The following is a 15397-nucleotide window of genomic DNA, read 5'->3' as shown; positions in this document are numbered from 1 at the left end:
TAGCAATGTGGGAAAATACAATAGCATCTCCTTCTATCCAGGCTCATTTCTGAGCCTGTGTCATTAGTGCTGGGCTTACTGTCTAAGTCCTTGCAGGCAACYCGTGAAATTACACAGAAACAGGGCAGAAGTAACCTTCGTGGAGTTACCCTGGAAATGTGAGAGAGGGAAGTAAACCTGGGTGTCCATGTTAGTACTCTTAAGAGATTTATTGCTGGTATCTTAGCCGTAATTTCCAGTGAGAGCTCTTTCCTGRAGAAGGCAAGAAGGTGAGGTCTGTGTTTCAGTAAGTTTGAAATCCAGTGGTCAAACCTAAAAAACTCAAGCTTTCTTTGATATTGTCTGACCCTGCTGCAAATCCAGCTTGTTTGAAGCAAGTACCCACTGCATAAAGTCAGAAAGGATCTGGCAAATGTCTGTGAGAACAGAGTYGTTATGGGTTGAGACTTACCGTTTCCAAACACCTTTTATAGTCTTGGTGTCTCCAGAAGCGAGGAGCTCAAAGGTCTCAAGGCATTAGCCAAATGGCAAAATTCGAAGCCATGGTTGGTACATTAATGGAGACATCGAGACATCTCTCAGCTTCAGTTTCTTATCASCCTTGCAAGAAATCCAGACTTGCTATGAAGTCACTCTGAAGCCCAGCACAATATACAGTCCCAGTGCATGGCTGCAGTTAAGATTAATTCAAACCATGTAATCCACAATTTATCACTGGAGCAATAGAAGCCCTCTAGAAAATAAGACCGGAAGGAATGTGTTCTTTTGCTGGATTCATATTGCTCGCATCAAACGGAAATATGTTGTTCTGGTTCCAATTTAGTGCCAGTCTGCTCTGTGGTACAGAACAAATTGTTGAGCATGTCAGGCTTTTTCATATATATATTTTTTTACATATATATATATATATATACACACACATATACAGACACACACGTTATCACAGATCAAAATCATTAAATAAGCATGCTTTCAAATTCTTAGCTGTCTCGGTGAAGACAGGATTGAGTGCATTTTCTCTTCTCTTTCAGGCTGGGAAGTTTGGGGAATGTTCTGCAGCTATGGTTGAGTTCAGATTRTTTAGTAAGTGCTGTCAGCTCCTCACTTTGATATGTTAATATGACTAAGGATTTCCCACAATTCCCTCATGAGTGGCAGTCCTTTGCTCCCGTGGTTGTAGCAGACTGGGAAATTTCACTGTTGCCTTTGGCTTTAGCCAACTCCCCTGCCAGTCAGTGTGTGCCACCCATAAACTGCCTGTCAATCACACGTCACTTTTAAAGGGGGTTTCAGGCAACCGGGGCAACTCGAATTTTTGACAATGTAATTATGGCCCTTACATCCGCAGTAGGGGCCTGAGCAGGGCTGAGAGAATTTTATTGATTGTGCAGAAGGGAAATTTATCACTGTCTCCAGCTCCGTTCACACTTTATTCCCCGAGAAACTCTCCTGACAATTTTCTGGAGAGAAGTTTAGYGCGGTGGCCTTGGCTGTTCTTGCGCCTTTGTCCTTTCCAGGGAAACGGAGTCGGAGGTGCCCTGCGGATGCCGAGCGCGGGCTCGGCGTCTCGCCCGCGCCGAGGCGAGGAGAAGGGGCCGCGTGCAGGAGCAACCTAACGGAGCTGCTGGAGGCCACCGACCCTTTCTTTGTGGCAGGCGTTCACAGCTAGATTCATCRTCCCAAYGCTCTCATTAACACAGATGGAAAAATATTAAAGGCTTTTTCCATTCTGTTCCGTTTTTTAGCGGTCTTGTAACCATGCGGTCATTATTCCATTTGKTTTTTTGAAGCRGACTGTCCCTCGTCCCAAAGACCGGCATTTTTGCCGTGTGTTTAGTTGAAACTTTGTCAGTACCAATGCTCTGATGATACCATGGCATGAGCACATGAAACYGTTCCCTACATTTTGACTAATAACATATGAGTGGAAGAGGCACTTTAGATTTAAAAAAGCGTTGCATTCACTTTGTCCTGACTCTGAAAGYGGTTGGGTAAAGAAACACAATGTCCTGAATTTCAGTTTAATACTATACTGATTTTTAATCAATAACATTAAAACAAAGGGTGTGGTGGTCATTTCAGACCCCTAAAGTCATCCCTGCTGCAGGGCATGTCCTGCACTTGCAATACTTCCGAGTGGATGCTGACAGTGGAAGATGACATTATAACAGGCAATTCGGCATTTACTAAATCCCAAGCTTCCCTGAAACCAAAGTGATCTAATATATTTTCAGAGTTGGCTCAAATGAAAATATTTTTAATCAATTGAACCAATTACTCATTTTAATCACTTCCAATCAATAATGAAACACAAAACGTTTGTGAGCAGTGCACTGTATCTCACAGAGCCTGCACATTCTTCAGGAGATCAAACATTTAATCAAATGCTYCTTGTTTTTCCTTCATTAGGCAGTGTTATGTATCTGTGCTGAGTTTGAGATTGAGTTCACAGACAACATGAGAGAATTTGTTCTGCTTTGCTCACATTTTAAAAATAAAAGGTTCCCAGGGAAAGGAAAATCCATAGCGGAAAGTTTCTAGATAGAGTGCAGAGATCTGCTACGGATAAGATGTGCTCTATTACCTTCCTGAAATGTTCCTATCTCCAATACAAATATTATTTCCCACTAATTGAAATCATTGATTTGCTTACCCTTGTAACATGATGAGTTCAACTCTGCTTCACTTTCTGGGATCACTTCCACTGTTTTTTGCTCAATGTCAGTTATTTTGCATGGTGGTTGCAGGAGGCTTTTTGCTTTCTGTGATAATATTTTTTTCTTTCAAAACCTTTAACATGTTGCATTAAGACAGATGGCTCCTGCGCAGGCAGCTAAGCTAAACCTTGAACCCCGTCACATTTAATAGGGGGTAAGAAACTGCACTTAGGCACTTCCCATGGAGCAACTAACGTGAAATTACTTTTCTTTCACCATATATTTTTTTATTCACAAATATAGCATGACGATTAGATTTTAAATTCTTAGGAGATGGGGGAGGAAAACATAAAACTGGATTCAGGGGAAGCTGCTTTGTCTTTCATAGTTTTCCATTCTTTCTAAGAGAAACTTTCTGTAGGACAGCACCCAGGCAATATACTTTTTCCATGGTGCTTTGTAGTGAGAAAGAGCAACAACAAGAGTTTCTGTAGGCCTGTTTAAGCATATAGCCCTTCCCATCTCCATCCTCAGTGAGATACTGCCACAAGTGTGAAGGCTTTCATAGAATCATAGAATCAATAAGGTTGGAAGGGACCTCTGGAGATCATCTAGTCCAACCTCCCTGCTCAAGCAGGGTCACCTAGAGCATGGTAGACAGGGTTGCATCCAGGCGGGCCTTGAAGATCTCCAGAGAAAGAGACTCCACAGCCTCTCTGGGCAACCTGTTCTGTGCAGTAAAATAATTACCTCCTTTCAAACTTTGAATATAACATTGAAATATACCTTCAAACTTTGAATATAACATTGAAATATACCTTCCTGTTCTGGCTCCAACCCCAACTAGCATATTGGGTAGAGGAAGAAAAATGAGCAACAAAAATTTCAGCCTGAGTTTCTCCCCCCCAGAGGGAGGAAGGGAGAAAGCGTGCAGGGTCTGCAAAGCAGAGCAGCGGGCTCCCAGATCTGAGCYGCGGCGGCGCTCCAGGCTAAGCCAGGCAGGGATCTCCAAGTGGAGATCCATCTTCGCTCCTCCTTCTCCCCAAACCGTTTCCCTCCTCTGACTTCTCCCCTGCCAGCGGCGGAGCCCACGTGGCTCATTCTCTTCCATCGCACGCCGAGGAAGCAGTGAACCCATCTTAGCATCTAAACGACCAYGCCGCCCCGCGTCCCCGTTCCTGCGGCACGCGTTCCCCGTCTCGTTCAGCAGCCGCGCGGTGGATTAACTGGCAGTAGTGCAAAATGTTAACAGCTGTGTGCAAGTCTCGATGAGAACGTACCGTAGTTAGCTGCCGCGGTGGAAGCCGTCTGTTCCTGGTGTCAGTGTAGAGAGGTTTTCCTCCCTGGCACCTTTGGGTGTGAGCTGTTTTTAAGCATGTAGTGTGCTTTGTGTGTGTGTGTGTGTTTCAGACTCACTGACTCACTCATTTCTGCAAAGAGCTGAGAAATCTTCTTCCATCCTTTCTGAAACAATCTCACTTAATAAAATAGCTGCTTAAGCTTGGATTAAAGAAACTGTTTGGAAGTGCTTGTACCTATGGGATGGCATGTAGGGAATGAACTGTTTTTATGGTGGTTTGTAGTGGGAAAGAGCAGCAACAAGAGTTTCTATAGACCAGTTTAATCATATAGCCCTTCCTATCCTCAGTGAGATACTCCTCACTTACTTGAGGGTGCTGTTCAAAAATATTTAAACTGAAATAAGCTGAAATTAAAAGATATTTAAGCTAAATATCTAAGCTGATATTTAGAATATCAAAATGATTTAATTTGCCCTCTCATTTGATAATATCTGATTTTTATTTCTTTTTCTTTCCCCCCCTCCTCCCGCTGGGAGAAGGTAAAGGTGTATAATTCTATCATATTGCTTTCATTTGGGCTTTCATGGTATTAGTTTTAATATTATATCATCTGTTTCATAGCAATATAGTGAAATGAAATGCTTTTACAGAAAGAAAATCAAAACCCCAAAGTGACTCTAGGAAAAAGGGGGAAAAAAAGTTTTAATGGTTCAGAAATGGAACTGAATTGAATTGAAGATTTTTTGAGGAATTTTTGTTTTGTGGAAAGCATTGAAGAATTGGCTTTCATGAAAATTTGGAGTGACATCACATCTTCTGGCTAGCTGTAGACTTGGATTTCATCCTCGAGAAACCATATCAGGAGAAGTATTATCCCTCTTTTACAGAAGAGGAGTAAGCCAGAGCGGTGCTAAAGTTGTGTCTACACTGGGCTGCAGATGGGTGAGCATCAGAGCAGGTTAGAAGCTGGTATTAAAAAGCTGAGCCCTGACCTAGCTCTGTTCCCTCATGTTGCTCGGATGGCAGTACCTCTTGGGTAAGGTGGTAGGTCCTCATGTTGCAGTAGTAGCCCAAGCCCAGACCTGTGTCCCAACCCCCCTGCCCTTGTGGTACATCACATTGGATCTTCTCTAAAGGACCTGTGTTTCTCTGCCTAGAGCCAAGCAGATGATAGTGCCATGAGGGTGATGATATGTGACAGCCTGGGGCAGAGGAATCTACTCAGGTTTGCGTGAGGGACAGTGTAGGTCCCAGCTTACTTGCCCAGCGTGCCCCATTACTTGCATAAAGCTTGTGCTTGATGCCAGGATTGGATCCATATTCTAGGGACATGAGATGATCTACAGTTTGAGCCAAAAATCTGTGCCGAAATCCAGTGTAAGGTACCCAGTGCAATCAGGAGTGTGCAGCACTGAGGCTGCAGCAGGTTTGCTCGTGCAACAGTCCAAAACTCATAAACTCCCCAGAGTCCTAAGGGTTAATGAGCAGTTATAAACAAGAAGAGCCCTCCTGTTTTACTTCAGGGCATGAACGAGAGGCTTTCTGCACTGGCAGTGGCAGGGAAGTAGTAGAAAAGCTGCCTGCATTTCCCCGGGAGCTGCCCACACACAGCAGTTTGGCCGGCAGGACTATGTGGGGGTGGAAGGAGCTCTCCCACTTTCCGAGCCGAGACGATCCCTGCCTGTAGGAGTTGTGCAGCAGGAAAAGAATCTAGACTCCTCTTGTTGCAAAACAAGCTAGAAACTTTGTGCAAATGCCGAGGGAATAGACTGAGGACTGGAATTAAGAGGGAGCAAAAGTGAGCCAGAAACASCCCTGCGCAGTGTGTGTTGGTGAACGAGTCACTGAGGGCTCGCTGGTCAGGTGGCTCTTTTTAAACATATAATAAAATTCAGGAGAGTGGTTTTCATTCTTTATTTTCTGATTCCGTTCTCCTTTTGGGCCAATAGCTTGACTAATTACTATTATAGATAAGGCAGCGTGAACATTTAGGAAAAAAACTTTCATCAAATCCAAGTTCGTGACAATTTCTCTGTGTTTCTAGTTTAAGGATCCAGGACTCTAAGATCCGGCTATAACAGCACAACCGAGTGCGATCCTGACCTGGGAGGCTTTCTGGAGAAGATTTTCAGACACGTTCTATTCCTTTTAACTTAAGAAAGCTTTTACATTTTTATTTTTATGGTTTGTTTTACTAAACTGTGAAGCAGCGACAGCAGTCTGCATCCTGGATCTAAAAAGCTGAAAACCCCCATCTCATTTCACTTTGCCTGCTGTAGACAGATTTACCTGTAAGCCTAGAAACAAGTATATCCTGTGGAGATTGCTGAGTCTGGATGTAAATCTGAGAARTTTCTGTACAGGTCAATTCCTGTCTGGATTAACCACTTAGGATGAAGTGAAATTAGTTGATGATGTCGTGGATGTYGTGTGGTGTCCTAGATGGATTTATAAAATGTTTTGAGGTGGGGGCTATAAGAYAGTGAATTAATACTGTTTTTCTTCCTGTATAGTTGACACAGAAAATGAAAATGACTTTATGGACCTCAGAATTACCTTATTCATGACATGCTAGACTTCATGTTTGCATCATGCTTCCAACAGGGCTCACTCATAAGGTGTTGAGTTCAATATCATTAGCACTCGCAGGACTTATCCTTTCTTAKTGAAGCAGGGAGGTAAAATGGATTTATTCCTTTCATGTAGATAGAGGAAAGAAATTTTGATACAGTGAAGTGACTTGCCAAACCCAGAAATATTGGTGTTGAGCCAGTCCCGGGGCAAATTGTTCCTTATGTTAYGGTCTGTGATTAATTCACTTCAGAATCTGCTTTCAAGTCACATTTATTTCTAGGTTGCCAATTGATAAATCAGTTCTGCTCTATTCAGTATTTAAGTATGGCTTTGTCAAGTCGCTTAGTAAAATGTTCCATTCCTGCTTTGCTTGCAATTGCGTTTTGAGTCTGAAGGATCTGTTCTGTCCCTTTAACATGAAGGCATTCCTGCTTTAGATCTCAGGATGTGTTTTTCCAATTTGAGCTCAGTTAATTATTAAAAATGAGTTCAATAATTAAGGAGTTATACAGATTCATCTATTTTTTAGCACTTTTGAGTGTTTCTGCTTGCAGTACTTTTTGGGGGAAGAAATAATTTAAATATACTGCAGCTGTTGGTGWTTTAAACCTTCTACTCTCAAACAAGTCATTTATTTACCTGTTGCACAGCCCAGCTTCAATCACTAAGGTTATTTTCTGAACCCTGTAGGTTTTATCTGAAGTGGGGTTTGTTTTTGAAGGGAAACATGAAGGATGGCTCCAGCCTGCTGGAGAGTGGGCCCTGCAGACTGACTGCAGATACAAGGGTGTTCACCATCTCTAGGGAATCCTCTTTGCCCATTYGTGATCTTTATTGAGAGCCCCGTTGGTTTTTTAAAGGACATTTGGTAAACAAGGGTTGTCTCCCTGCTGGAGACCATTCCSTCCTGTGATTTTCATCAGCGTATTTCATCTCCACATCTAAAAGCTGGGTGTAGAGATATCTATGGAAAGTGGTGTACCCTAGTCAGTCAGCCACTGGGAGGTGAGCAGGAGCCTAGGAATTTCTTCAAGAAGCAGRAGCAATTTGATCTGGCTGTCTGCAGTGACTAGTGACTGCTGTGTGTTTTCAAGATCCCTGCGAGTTTAAGGAGGTGTGTAASGTGTGGGGGACCAGATGCAGATGGGGACAATTCTACTCACATTAGGGTTGAATTAGAAGATGTCCTGACTGAAACAGGCCCATAGTCACCATTTGGACTTAAGCAGATTCCTAAATTCCTTGATGCATTCAAAGTGTTTACACTGGCATGTTGCTGTAGACCTGTCACTAAAAATCCCTGAGATCAGAAGGTGATATCTTTTGCCTGGCTTTTGGCTAAGAAATGAGAAAATCAGTGGATACCAAGCACAATCAGGGTCTGATTTAATTAGCTAATGTTACTATAAAGTGTGATTTCAGGTATCTATATAGGTCTGGCAGTAAAGACATGAGACCCATATCAGACCCMTGTCTTTCTGAAAAAGCAGCTAAAGGCCAATCCAACATCTAAAAACGATGTGTTAGGCACTTGAAATCCACCCACAGTGCCCAAACTAAGTCAAGTCAGCTAYAGACACCAGTGGTGGCCGTGACTAAGGGGCTTGGTGGGTGTTGTGCTGTTTTTCAAGCTGTCTCTCAAGGTGTTTAAACTTGTTCTCCAACTTCTGCATCTAATATTATAAATTATAGTTAATAAAATGGTTGCTGTAGTGTGTRTATGTGATGTATACATAACGGGAGGCAGTTGTGTGGCAGGACACGGGTGCACACATATATACGCACACACRCATACACAAGAATTGCTACTATCTAAAGGCTGGTGCTGGAAAATATATATATACTGCTCAACATGCAGTTGACTACTATCAGTCATTTGCTTTTATGTGAGTACTAAAAATTCACAAGCTTCACTCAATAAAAGTGAGTAAATGAATAATGACAATGACCACTCTGCTAGTAGGAGAATGTGCATAGGCAGATAGCAAGAGATTTTTTTTTTTTTTGAGCTGGCTGACGAAGAGGGATATTCAGAAGACCCTGCCCTTTGTGCAGAGGGGACAAAGTGTGTTATTCTTTGGGTGTTGGCAACTTGCATTCCCTTCATGCTGCCAAAGTTGTAGGGTGCTGACAAAAARGATGGCAAGCCTCCTAAGAGTCCATTCCTCCTTCTTGGTACATTAGGATTAAGGATTAGTCCAGTAAAAAAAGGCTTTTAAACAGAAAGGTACAAAGGCTAGATGCTTTCATTCTGGTGGGAATTCATTAACTTGTAGGTGCTACACCTTATTTGTTCCCACGTTAAGGAGGGAAGAAATGGGACATTGGGCTGTAAGAACCCAGAAAACAGAACAGGAAATGGGGAGAGAAGCTTGCTTAATATAATTTAAAGATGATTTATTGGATGCAACTTCTAYCCTTAGTGATTTCTGGTATTATTAAATTTCTATAGTACTGCTAGGGAGGACAGTAACTCGCTGAGGCATAAAGGTAAATTATGATCTACTGCAAAGAAGTGAAGGAAAAATGCGCTGAAGGAGGGTGCGTAAGGCMCRTGCTCTCCCCTGGTGGGGYGCAGGGCGTTGAATCTCACTGGATYGATCTGTTCCAAAGCCTGCTAAGGAAAAGGAAATGTAAGGAGTTAAAGCAAACTTCATTATGCAAAGAAGGGAGGGAGAAATAGCAAGATGCTCCATTACTGCTGCGTGCAGACTTGGTAGTGTGTCCACAGGAGGGGATTTGGGAACCGAGGCTGTGACTTCTGTATTGCCTTSCAGCGCAGGCTAAGGCTGCAGGTGCAGGAAGCTCTTCTTCACCCTGTGCTCCTGGAAAAGGTGAAAACAGGTCATGGCTTAGCTCTGGGCACTCTAAAACTTTCCTGTCCTTTCTTCTGGGTGGCACTGTGTTCACAGATAGCTTTGAAAGACCCGTTCTTCTGTTCACTGCTTGTGGGCAGCAYGGGGGTGCTGAGGATGGACGACATCCTGAGGACTTTCCTATCAAATACAACCCATAGGACAATGCTGTGATCTTACTAATGGTGTGTGCAACTCCCTCACAGTCCGAGCTGGCAGGACCTCAAAAAGAGTAGCGCATGGTGAATCATGTATTCACACTGCTGGCTAAACATGTAACTCACCCCCAACTCCAGGGATGTAATGTGGCTGCAACTGAACCTAAAGGTTGAAAATACATTTTCAGATCTATCTGAGGCAGTYTAAAGCCTTCTCAAGAATATGTTTCAGCAGTGCATGCTAAGATTTAACTTTTATGGAAAAAAATCCCCAAAGTTACAATATTTTAAACTGCATATGATGCTATTTCAGCTTTTAGATGAAAAAGGCTGAACAGAATTCTTTGCAAGTGAAACATTTGCTTTATTAAAAAAAAGAAAAAGRAAAAGATATTGGATTTTTTGGTATGTCTTCTTACATTAATTTTAAAAGGAATATTGATGAGGAAAAAATGAAATTTTTTTTTAACCACCTCACAAATGATTTTTTAAAACAATATGTTGAATAATTTTTAAGATTTTATAAAAGTGACAAAATACTCTTCAGAGCTGGGAAATCACTTTCTAACCAATAAATAGCCTTTTATTTGGAAAGAAATGAAGTCCAACTATTTTTTGCTAGGTATTATCATACTTTTCCTTGAGATCTCCAGATTTTGCTTTCCTCTACTCAGCTGCACCCAGGAGAGACTCCTTGAGAAACATCACCTATGGAAGAGTCTTTTTCCATGCAGGTCTCTGTGTACCCAGCTCTGGAAACAAGTTGAGATACTCTTCTAGGCATCTGCAGAATCCTGTTTCCATCCTCATATAATCTTTTGCAGACCCAATCAGATGTCCAGTCTGCACCATACATGCCTGAAATCTGAGTAATGATCACATGGTGCTAAACTGATGAGTGTTTCATTTGCTCGCTAAACTCATTTTTATCCTGTATTATTTCTGTATTCATTTCAAGGTTTTTATTCTATTCTATTCTATTCTATTCTATTCTATTCTATTCTATTCTATTCATATATTTATTTGTTTCTTTATTTTCTGGTCATTTCTTGTTTATTTTCTGTTTGAAAATAGGCTGCTTGCACACTAACCAGTTTTGTCTTGTGTTTGATTTTGCAGCTCGCTGGTTGTGTTGCATGAACAAGTAGGCCACTTAAGCCAAGATTTTAGGAAATGATCTCCTCCTGTAGTGAGGAGATCTCACGATCTCCTAATTTTCTCTTAATTTTCCTAGCTGAGAAATCTGTAGTCAGTCTTGAAATTTTTTGAAACTGATGATATTTGTCTTTTCCTATGTTATTGAAAAATTACTGATAGAAAAGGGGATTTTTTATGAATGCAAGTGACTTGTAGGCCTAGACTAATCCCACCTCATTTTGGAGACTTGACTGGGGAGTCTGGTGATTGCAAGTGCCTTTTACTCTCAGTGGAGAATGATGGTCCCTGCAGAGAGTGGTTTTCTCTGCTAGTTGTAGAGGATGCTTATGGAGTGGGTGCTTCTCATCGAGGGAAGTCAGTTGGGTGGATTGAAACAACCTCAGCTTCCACAGCGTTTTGAGCAAACTTCTTTCCCGCCTGTTTTTTTTAAGCTCTTTTGGGCCAATAAAGATGTTGTTGCTTGGAAAGCATTGCATTTCTTGTCCAGGTAGATGTGCACAAATCCTCTTTTTCAGCATTAATTCCATCTCTTCTACCTAATATCAGCAAGAAATGAATGACCGTGGGCAGGTCCAAGTGAGGCAGTGTTTTCTAATCTTATAGATCTTTTTTTTTTATGTTGGTTGATGTGTATTTTTTTTTTTGTAACGCCTTCTTATTTTTTTAGGCTGGATGCCAAAAGTAGCTTTCACACACTTGAAATCATCAGCTCGTGTTAACGACACTCGATTAGTGCTGCAGGAACCTGTTGACTGGCAACCCGGCAATGAAATCGTCGTGGGAGGGACGGGCCTTGGTGATGCACCGTGGCAGGCGGAAAGGGCCGTTATTGAATCTGTGAACAGCACTGAACTTTACCTTTCGTCACCGCTCAGGTACCCTTTCAGGGGACTTCTGTAGCCAAGAGCTAAGTTAGTCTAACCTTTGGGTGAAGGTTAGGAATTGCAGTTCACTGTGGGAAGAAATAACTATATAAATTCCTTTAACAAAGGTGCTCAGAGATATTTAGTTTCCTCACTTCCCCTAAAGCCAGTGGAAATTCAATCCTAAATGCTTCTGACTATCCCGTATCTTAACCATGAACTTGGAAACTTTGAAGCAGAAAACACTAATGGCCGGTATAGTACAGTGGCTTTGGCATAAGGTTGACTAACAATTTTCCTGCATGTTTATTTTCTTGACTTTTTCACAAAAAGTGTCTGATTTCTGTAAAAAGAAATATTTTCTTCCATTCTTGGTTGATTTTGGGGGGTTGATTAACAGAAAACTCAAAGCAAATTACTTCAATTTGGAAACATTGCTCTCCTGCTTCCAGTGAGCAGTAATTTGGCTGCATTACATTCTCATCATCTCCTATGCATTAAGATCTTGGTCAAACTATACCTTTTATCACCATAGCAAGAAGCCCCAGTGTTGCAATATTTGGGAGGTCTGGAAAGAAGGCAGCTTAACTGCAATGCCAATGAAGAACAATAATACCATTTTCAAATAAAAATAATAAAAATACTTTTCACTTGAAGAAGAAAATACTGACATTTTCACTGAAATATGTTGTGGGAAGGTGAAAGAAATTCAAATATTGAAATATTACAGTGAAAACATACATAATATGAGGAGGTTTTGTGAACTGATGAGGCGAAAAGATGAAAACAAACTGCAGCCAGGACAAGTATATCTAGCTGACACACAGAGACAGATTGGTATGCCACTGCAAAAGGTAAGAAGAGGCCTGGCTCCAGGATACAGCTCTCTAAAACTCAAAGGCGGAAAGCACACATTGTGCCCTAGGTTCCCGCAGAACWTGTCCGTGTTTTTCAGAAGATTTGTGTAACCTGCTTGGTTATACTGAGAACCAGATGTGAATTTTAGGCTCGCTGGGAAAACAGATAAATTCAACCTGTGTGCTAGAACTGCTCATGCTGAACTAATTGGAAAACTTCTCACCCAGTCTTTTCCCATCCCCAGCCACCTCAGGAGCTCAAAGCTAGCAGAGATGCTCAGAGCCCCCTGCAACCTCCTGAAAATATCAAGTAATTTCAGAAGCAGCTCKGAATTCCAGTGGCTGAGGTCATACCTAAGCTGAGAGTTCCTGCCATCTGTCAAGTGCAGATTTTTTTTGCCCCCCTTTCTTTTTTTTTTTGGTGTCTTTTCCTAGGTATTCTCACGATGTTGGAGAGGAACGGGTGAATGGCCAAGGCCTGCCTTTGAGTGCTGTGGTGGCACTGATTAGCAGAAGAGTTGTRGTTGAAGGAAACGTCACCGGGGAGAGGATGTCCCACCTCAGACAGTGTGCGAAAGCAGGTGTTTCAGGAGGTGAGGTCTTTCCTGACAGAAACGTATTGAGAAAGAAATGAATAAAGACATTATTGCTCCATTAAAATCACATTATAGTATCACTGTGTATTAGGAATATTTCTTAATAGGATAACTTTGAAATGTAACAGCACCAGGAAAGCAAATTTATCTTTCCAGACATTGTTTGACATTGAAGTATGAAGTCTCAGGAGCTGAACTGAATTCCCTTGTAATATCTCGGATGTATTATTTTCACATTGTTGTTTCAAGCCATCTTGGGACAGACCCTTTAGTTTTGCATGAGCCTCAGGGTGTAGAAGAGAAAGTATCTTCTGAAAACATGTTTCAGTGTACATATTATATTAAATTTTTAATTGTGTTTATTATTTAGTCACTTTAAGAAGAAAGAAAAATAAAACAGCCTGCTTTCTGTATTCTGGTAAAATATTGAGATGTTGTTTAGTGTCTAGCGATCCCAGCAAAAAAATAAACAAACAAAAAAAAATCAAGTGATATCTTCTTGTAGCATTCAGTAACACTAGTGAAACAATAATAGACATCTCAGTTCTCCTTTGGTCTTACCTGTGTGAAGTACCATGGTTTGGTGGAAGGATTCCTGATTTATGCCAGCTGATGAAGAAATGGAATCAAATGCAGTGATTATAATTTGTGGAGAGTTAGGTTTTCTGGCTAWCCAGGTATTATGATTTTGTTTAAAAATAAAATGCCTTTGGCTTTAAGACTGTGGCACAAGCCTTCCTTTGAAATCCAGCAACCAGATGCTTATATTACCCATGAATTTATAGTACTTTTTTTTTTTTTGTGGAACTCATAAATATAGTCTCTGAAATGGGCTAACTGAGGTTTTTATTTGCGTTAAAGAGGATTTCTCAGAAAAGTCACCAGATGATGAGTGGGCAGTGTTTTTGTTGATAATTTACTTTTCTTAAAAGAAAAAATGAATGTTGTTGAGACTAACAGTCAATGTTAGAATTTGAAATTCTCTCATCCAAAGAACAGGCCAAAGCTGCACGTTTGTAGTCTGAATCTCCTTGTGCCAAAATACCTGAAGCACAGACCCATGGAAGGGCACTTTTCAGGAATATCGATTCCTTCCACAGCCCTATGACTTACTCCCCCTGTCTTCACATTGTGAGTAGTGGTGGTTTCTTACCCATCTGCAGCRGCAACAGGAAAAGCTAGAGTTTGTAGGGTATTTTCAAAATGTTCTCATTTCAACTTAGTTCAGTAAATCCATGCCCAATCACCTTTTCAAGAACCTCACCCAAGGTAAATCGATGTCAAATCCATCTTACCCATGCACTGGTCTATTTAAAATTGAACACAGGCAACTTCCCAAAGCATGAAACTACCATGGCTTCCTGCTGATTTTAATATATGTTGTCCTAAAAAAAGTCCAGCTGACTCTTAGGGAAGAAACTGCAAAGGCACTTAAAGGGAGTATCAAATACGCTTGCCTGTGGCTATCTGTCTCTAGGCATGAGCTTATGATTGCTGCTAGAAAAGGTGATACTGGATGAGAGAAACTAGCTCAGTGTAGCAGGTCCTGTGACATGGTTTGGGGGCCTTTGCACATAGCATGGTCTTTATGGAGAAGCGATGCTGACAGCTTTCTTTGGATTGTATTCCAGGCAGATCCAAGTGTCTGTACCAGAGAAGTGAGAAGAAGCTGGGATCTCGGGATCTGGGGGCCATCGTGGCTGTGGAGGCCTTCCGAGGAGAGGAGAGTCACCTTTGGGTGGAGGGAGTCCAGTTCCGGCACRTGGGCCAAGCGTTTCAGCAGCACTGCAGCGCCCTGACCATCGCTGGCAATGCGCAGATGGCAGGTGAGATGGCTGCACTGGAGCTAGGCTTAAATGATCTCACATGTCCACCTTCTCCTGCTCAAAACCGGGGCAGATCTTGACAGTGTGCTCGGCTTAGGTTCAGGGCACCACTAAAAATTGGGTTGGTAAGAATAAGAAATCCTCACTGGAGTCTAAACTAAAGTGAAACTTGAAGGAGAGCTTTAACTCTCTTAAGTTTCTTTATATCTCTGGATAGCTTCTTCCTCATGCAATATTTCGTTTTTCATGCCATGCTTCCTAAGTTAGTTTGTTACTTCTAGCTCTGGAAATGAARTACTAAAATATTGCGAGAGAGCCCAGAGCTGGCTCAGGGCTGTTCAGCAGCATATGCCAAAATTTAATTCTGTCACCTAAAAATTAAGGAACTAATTAACTTGTTCTGACTTTTTTATTAATAAGTGCAAAATTCACCTCTGTGGAAGTGCCGATGAGGACTCTGAGAAGTGGTGGTGATTTGGGAAGGTTGTGGGCCAGATTAATGTTTTGAGGATACTGGATGGGACTTTTTACGCTGGCTAACCCACACCTATA

At 41.7% G+C, this 15397-nt stretch overlaps 1 protein-coding gene across 2 annotated transcripts in view; it reads left to right on the top strand.

Moving 5' to 3' along the window:
• The window catches only part of PKHD1 (PKHD1 ciliary IPT domain containing fibrocystin/polyductin), a 266037-nt gene that overhangs the window by 103476 nt on the left and 147164 nt on the right, over nucleotides 1–15397 (top strand). For both annotated transcript variants that reach the window (XM_085304863.1, XM_085304864.1), the window contains exons 37-39: nucleotides 11371–11578; nucleotides 12859–13016; nucleotides 14651–14845. In XM_085304863.1, the coding sequence (XP_085160989.1) occupies nucleotides 11371–11578; nucleotides 12859–13016; nucleotides 14651–14845 (561 nt within the window). The remainder of the gene's footprint in view (nucleotides 1–11370; nucleotides 11579–12858; nucleotides 13017–14650; nucleotides 14846–15397) is intronic.

The sequence above is a fragment of the Rhea americana genome, unplaced genomic scaffold (assembly GCF_003343005.1).
Source record: "Rhea americana isolate MKP2758 unplaced genomic scaffold, rheAme1 scaffold_210, whole genome shotgun sequence".
Lineage (NCBI taxonomy): Eukaryota > Metazoa > Chordata > Aves > Rheiformes > Rheidae > Rhea > Rhea americana.
This window is presented reverse-complemented; position numbering and strand designations above follow the sequence as displayed.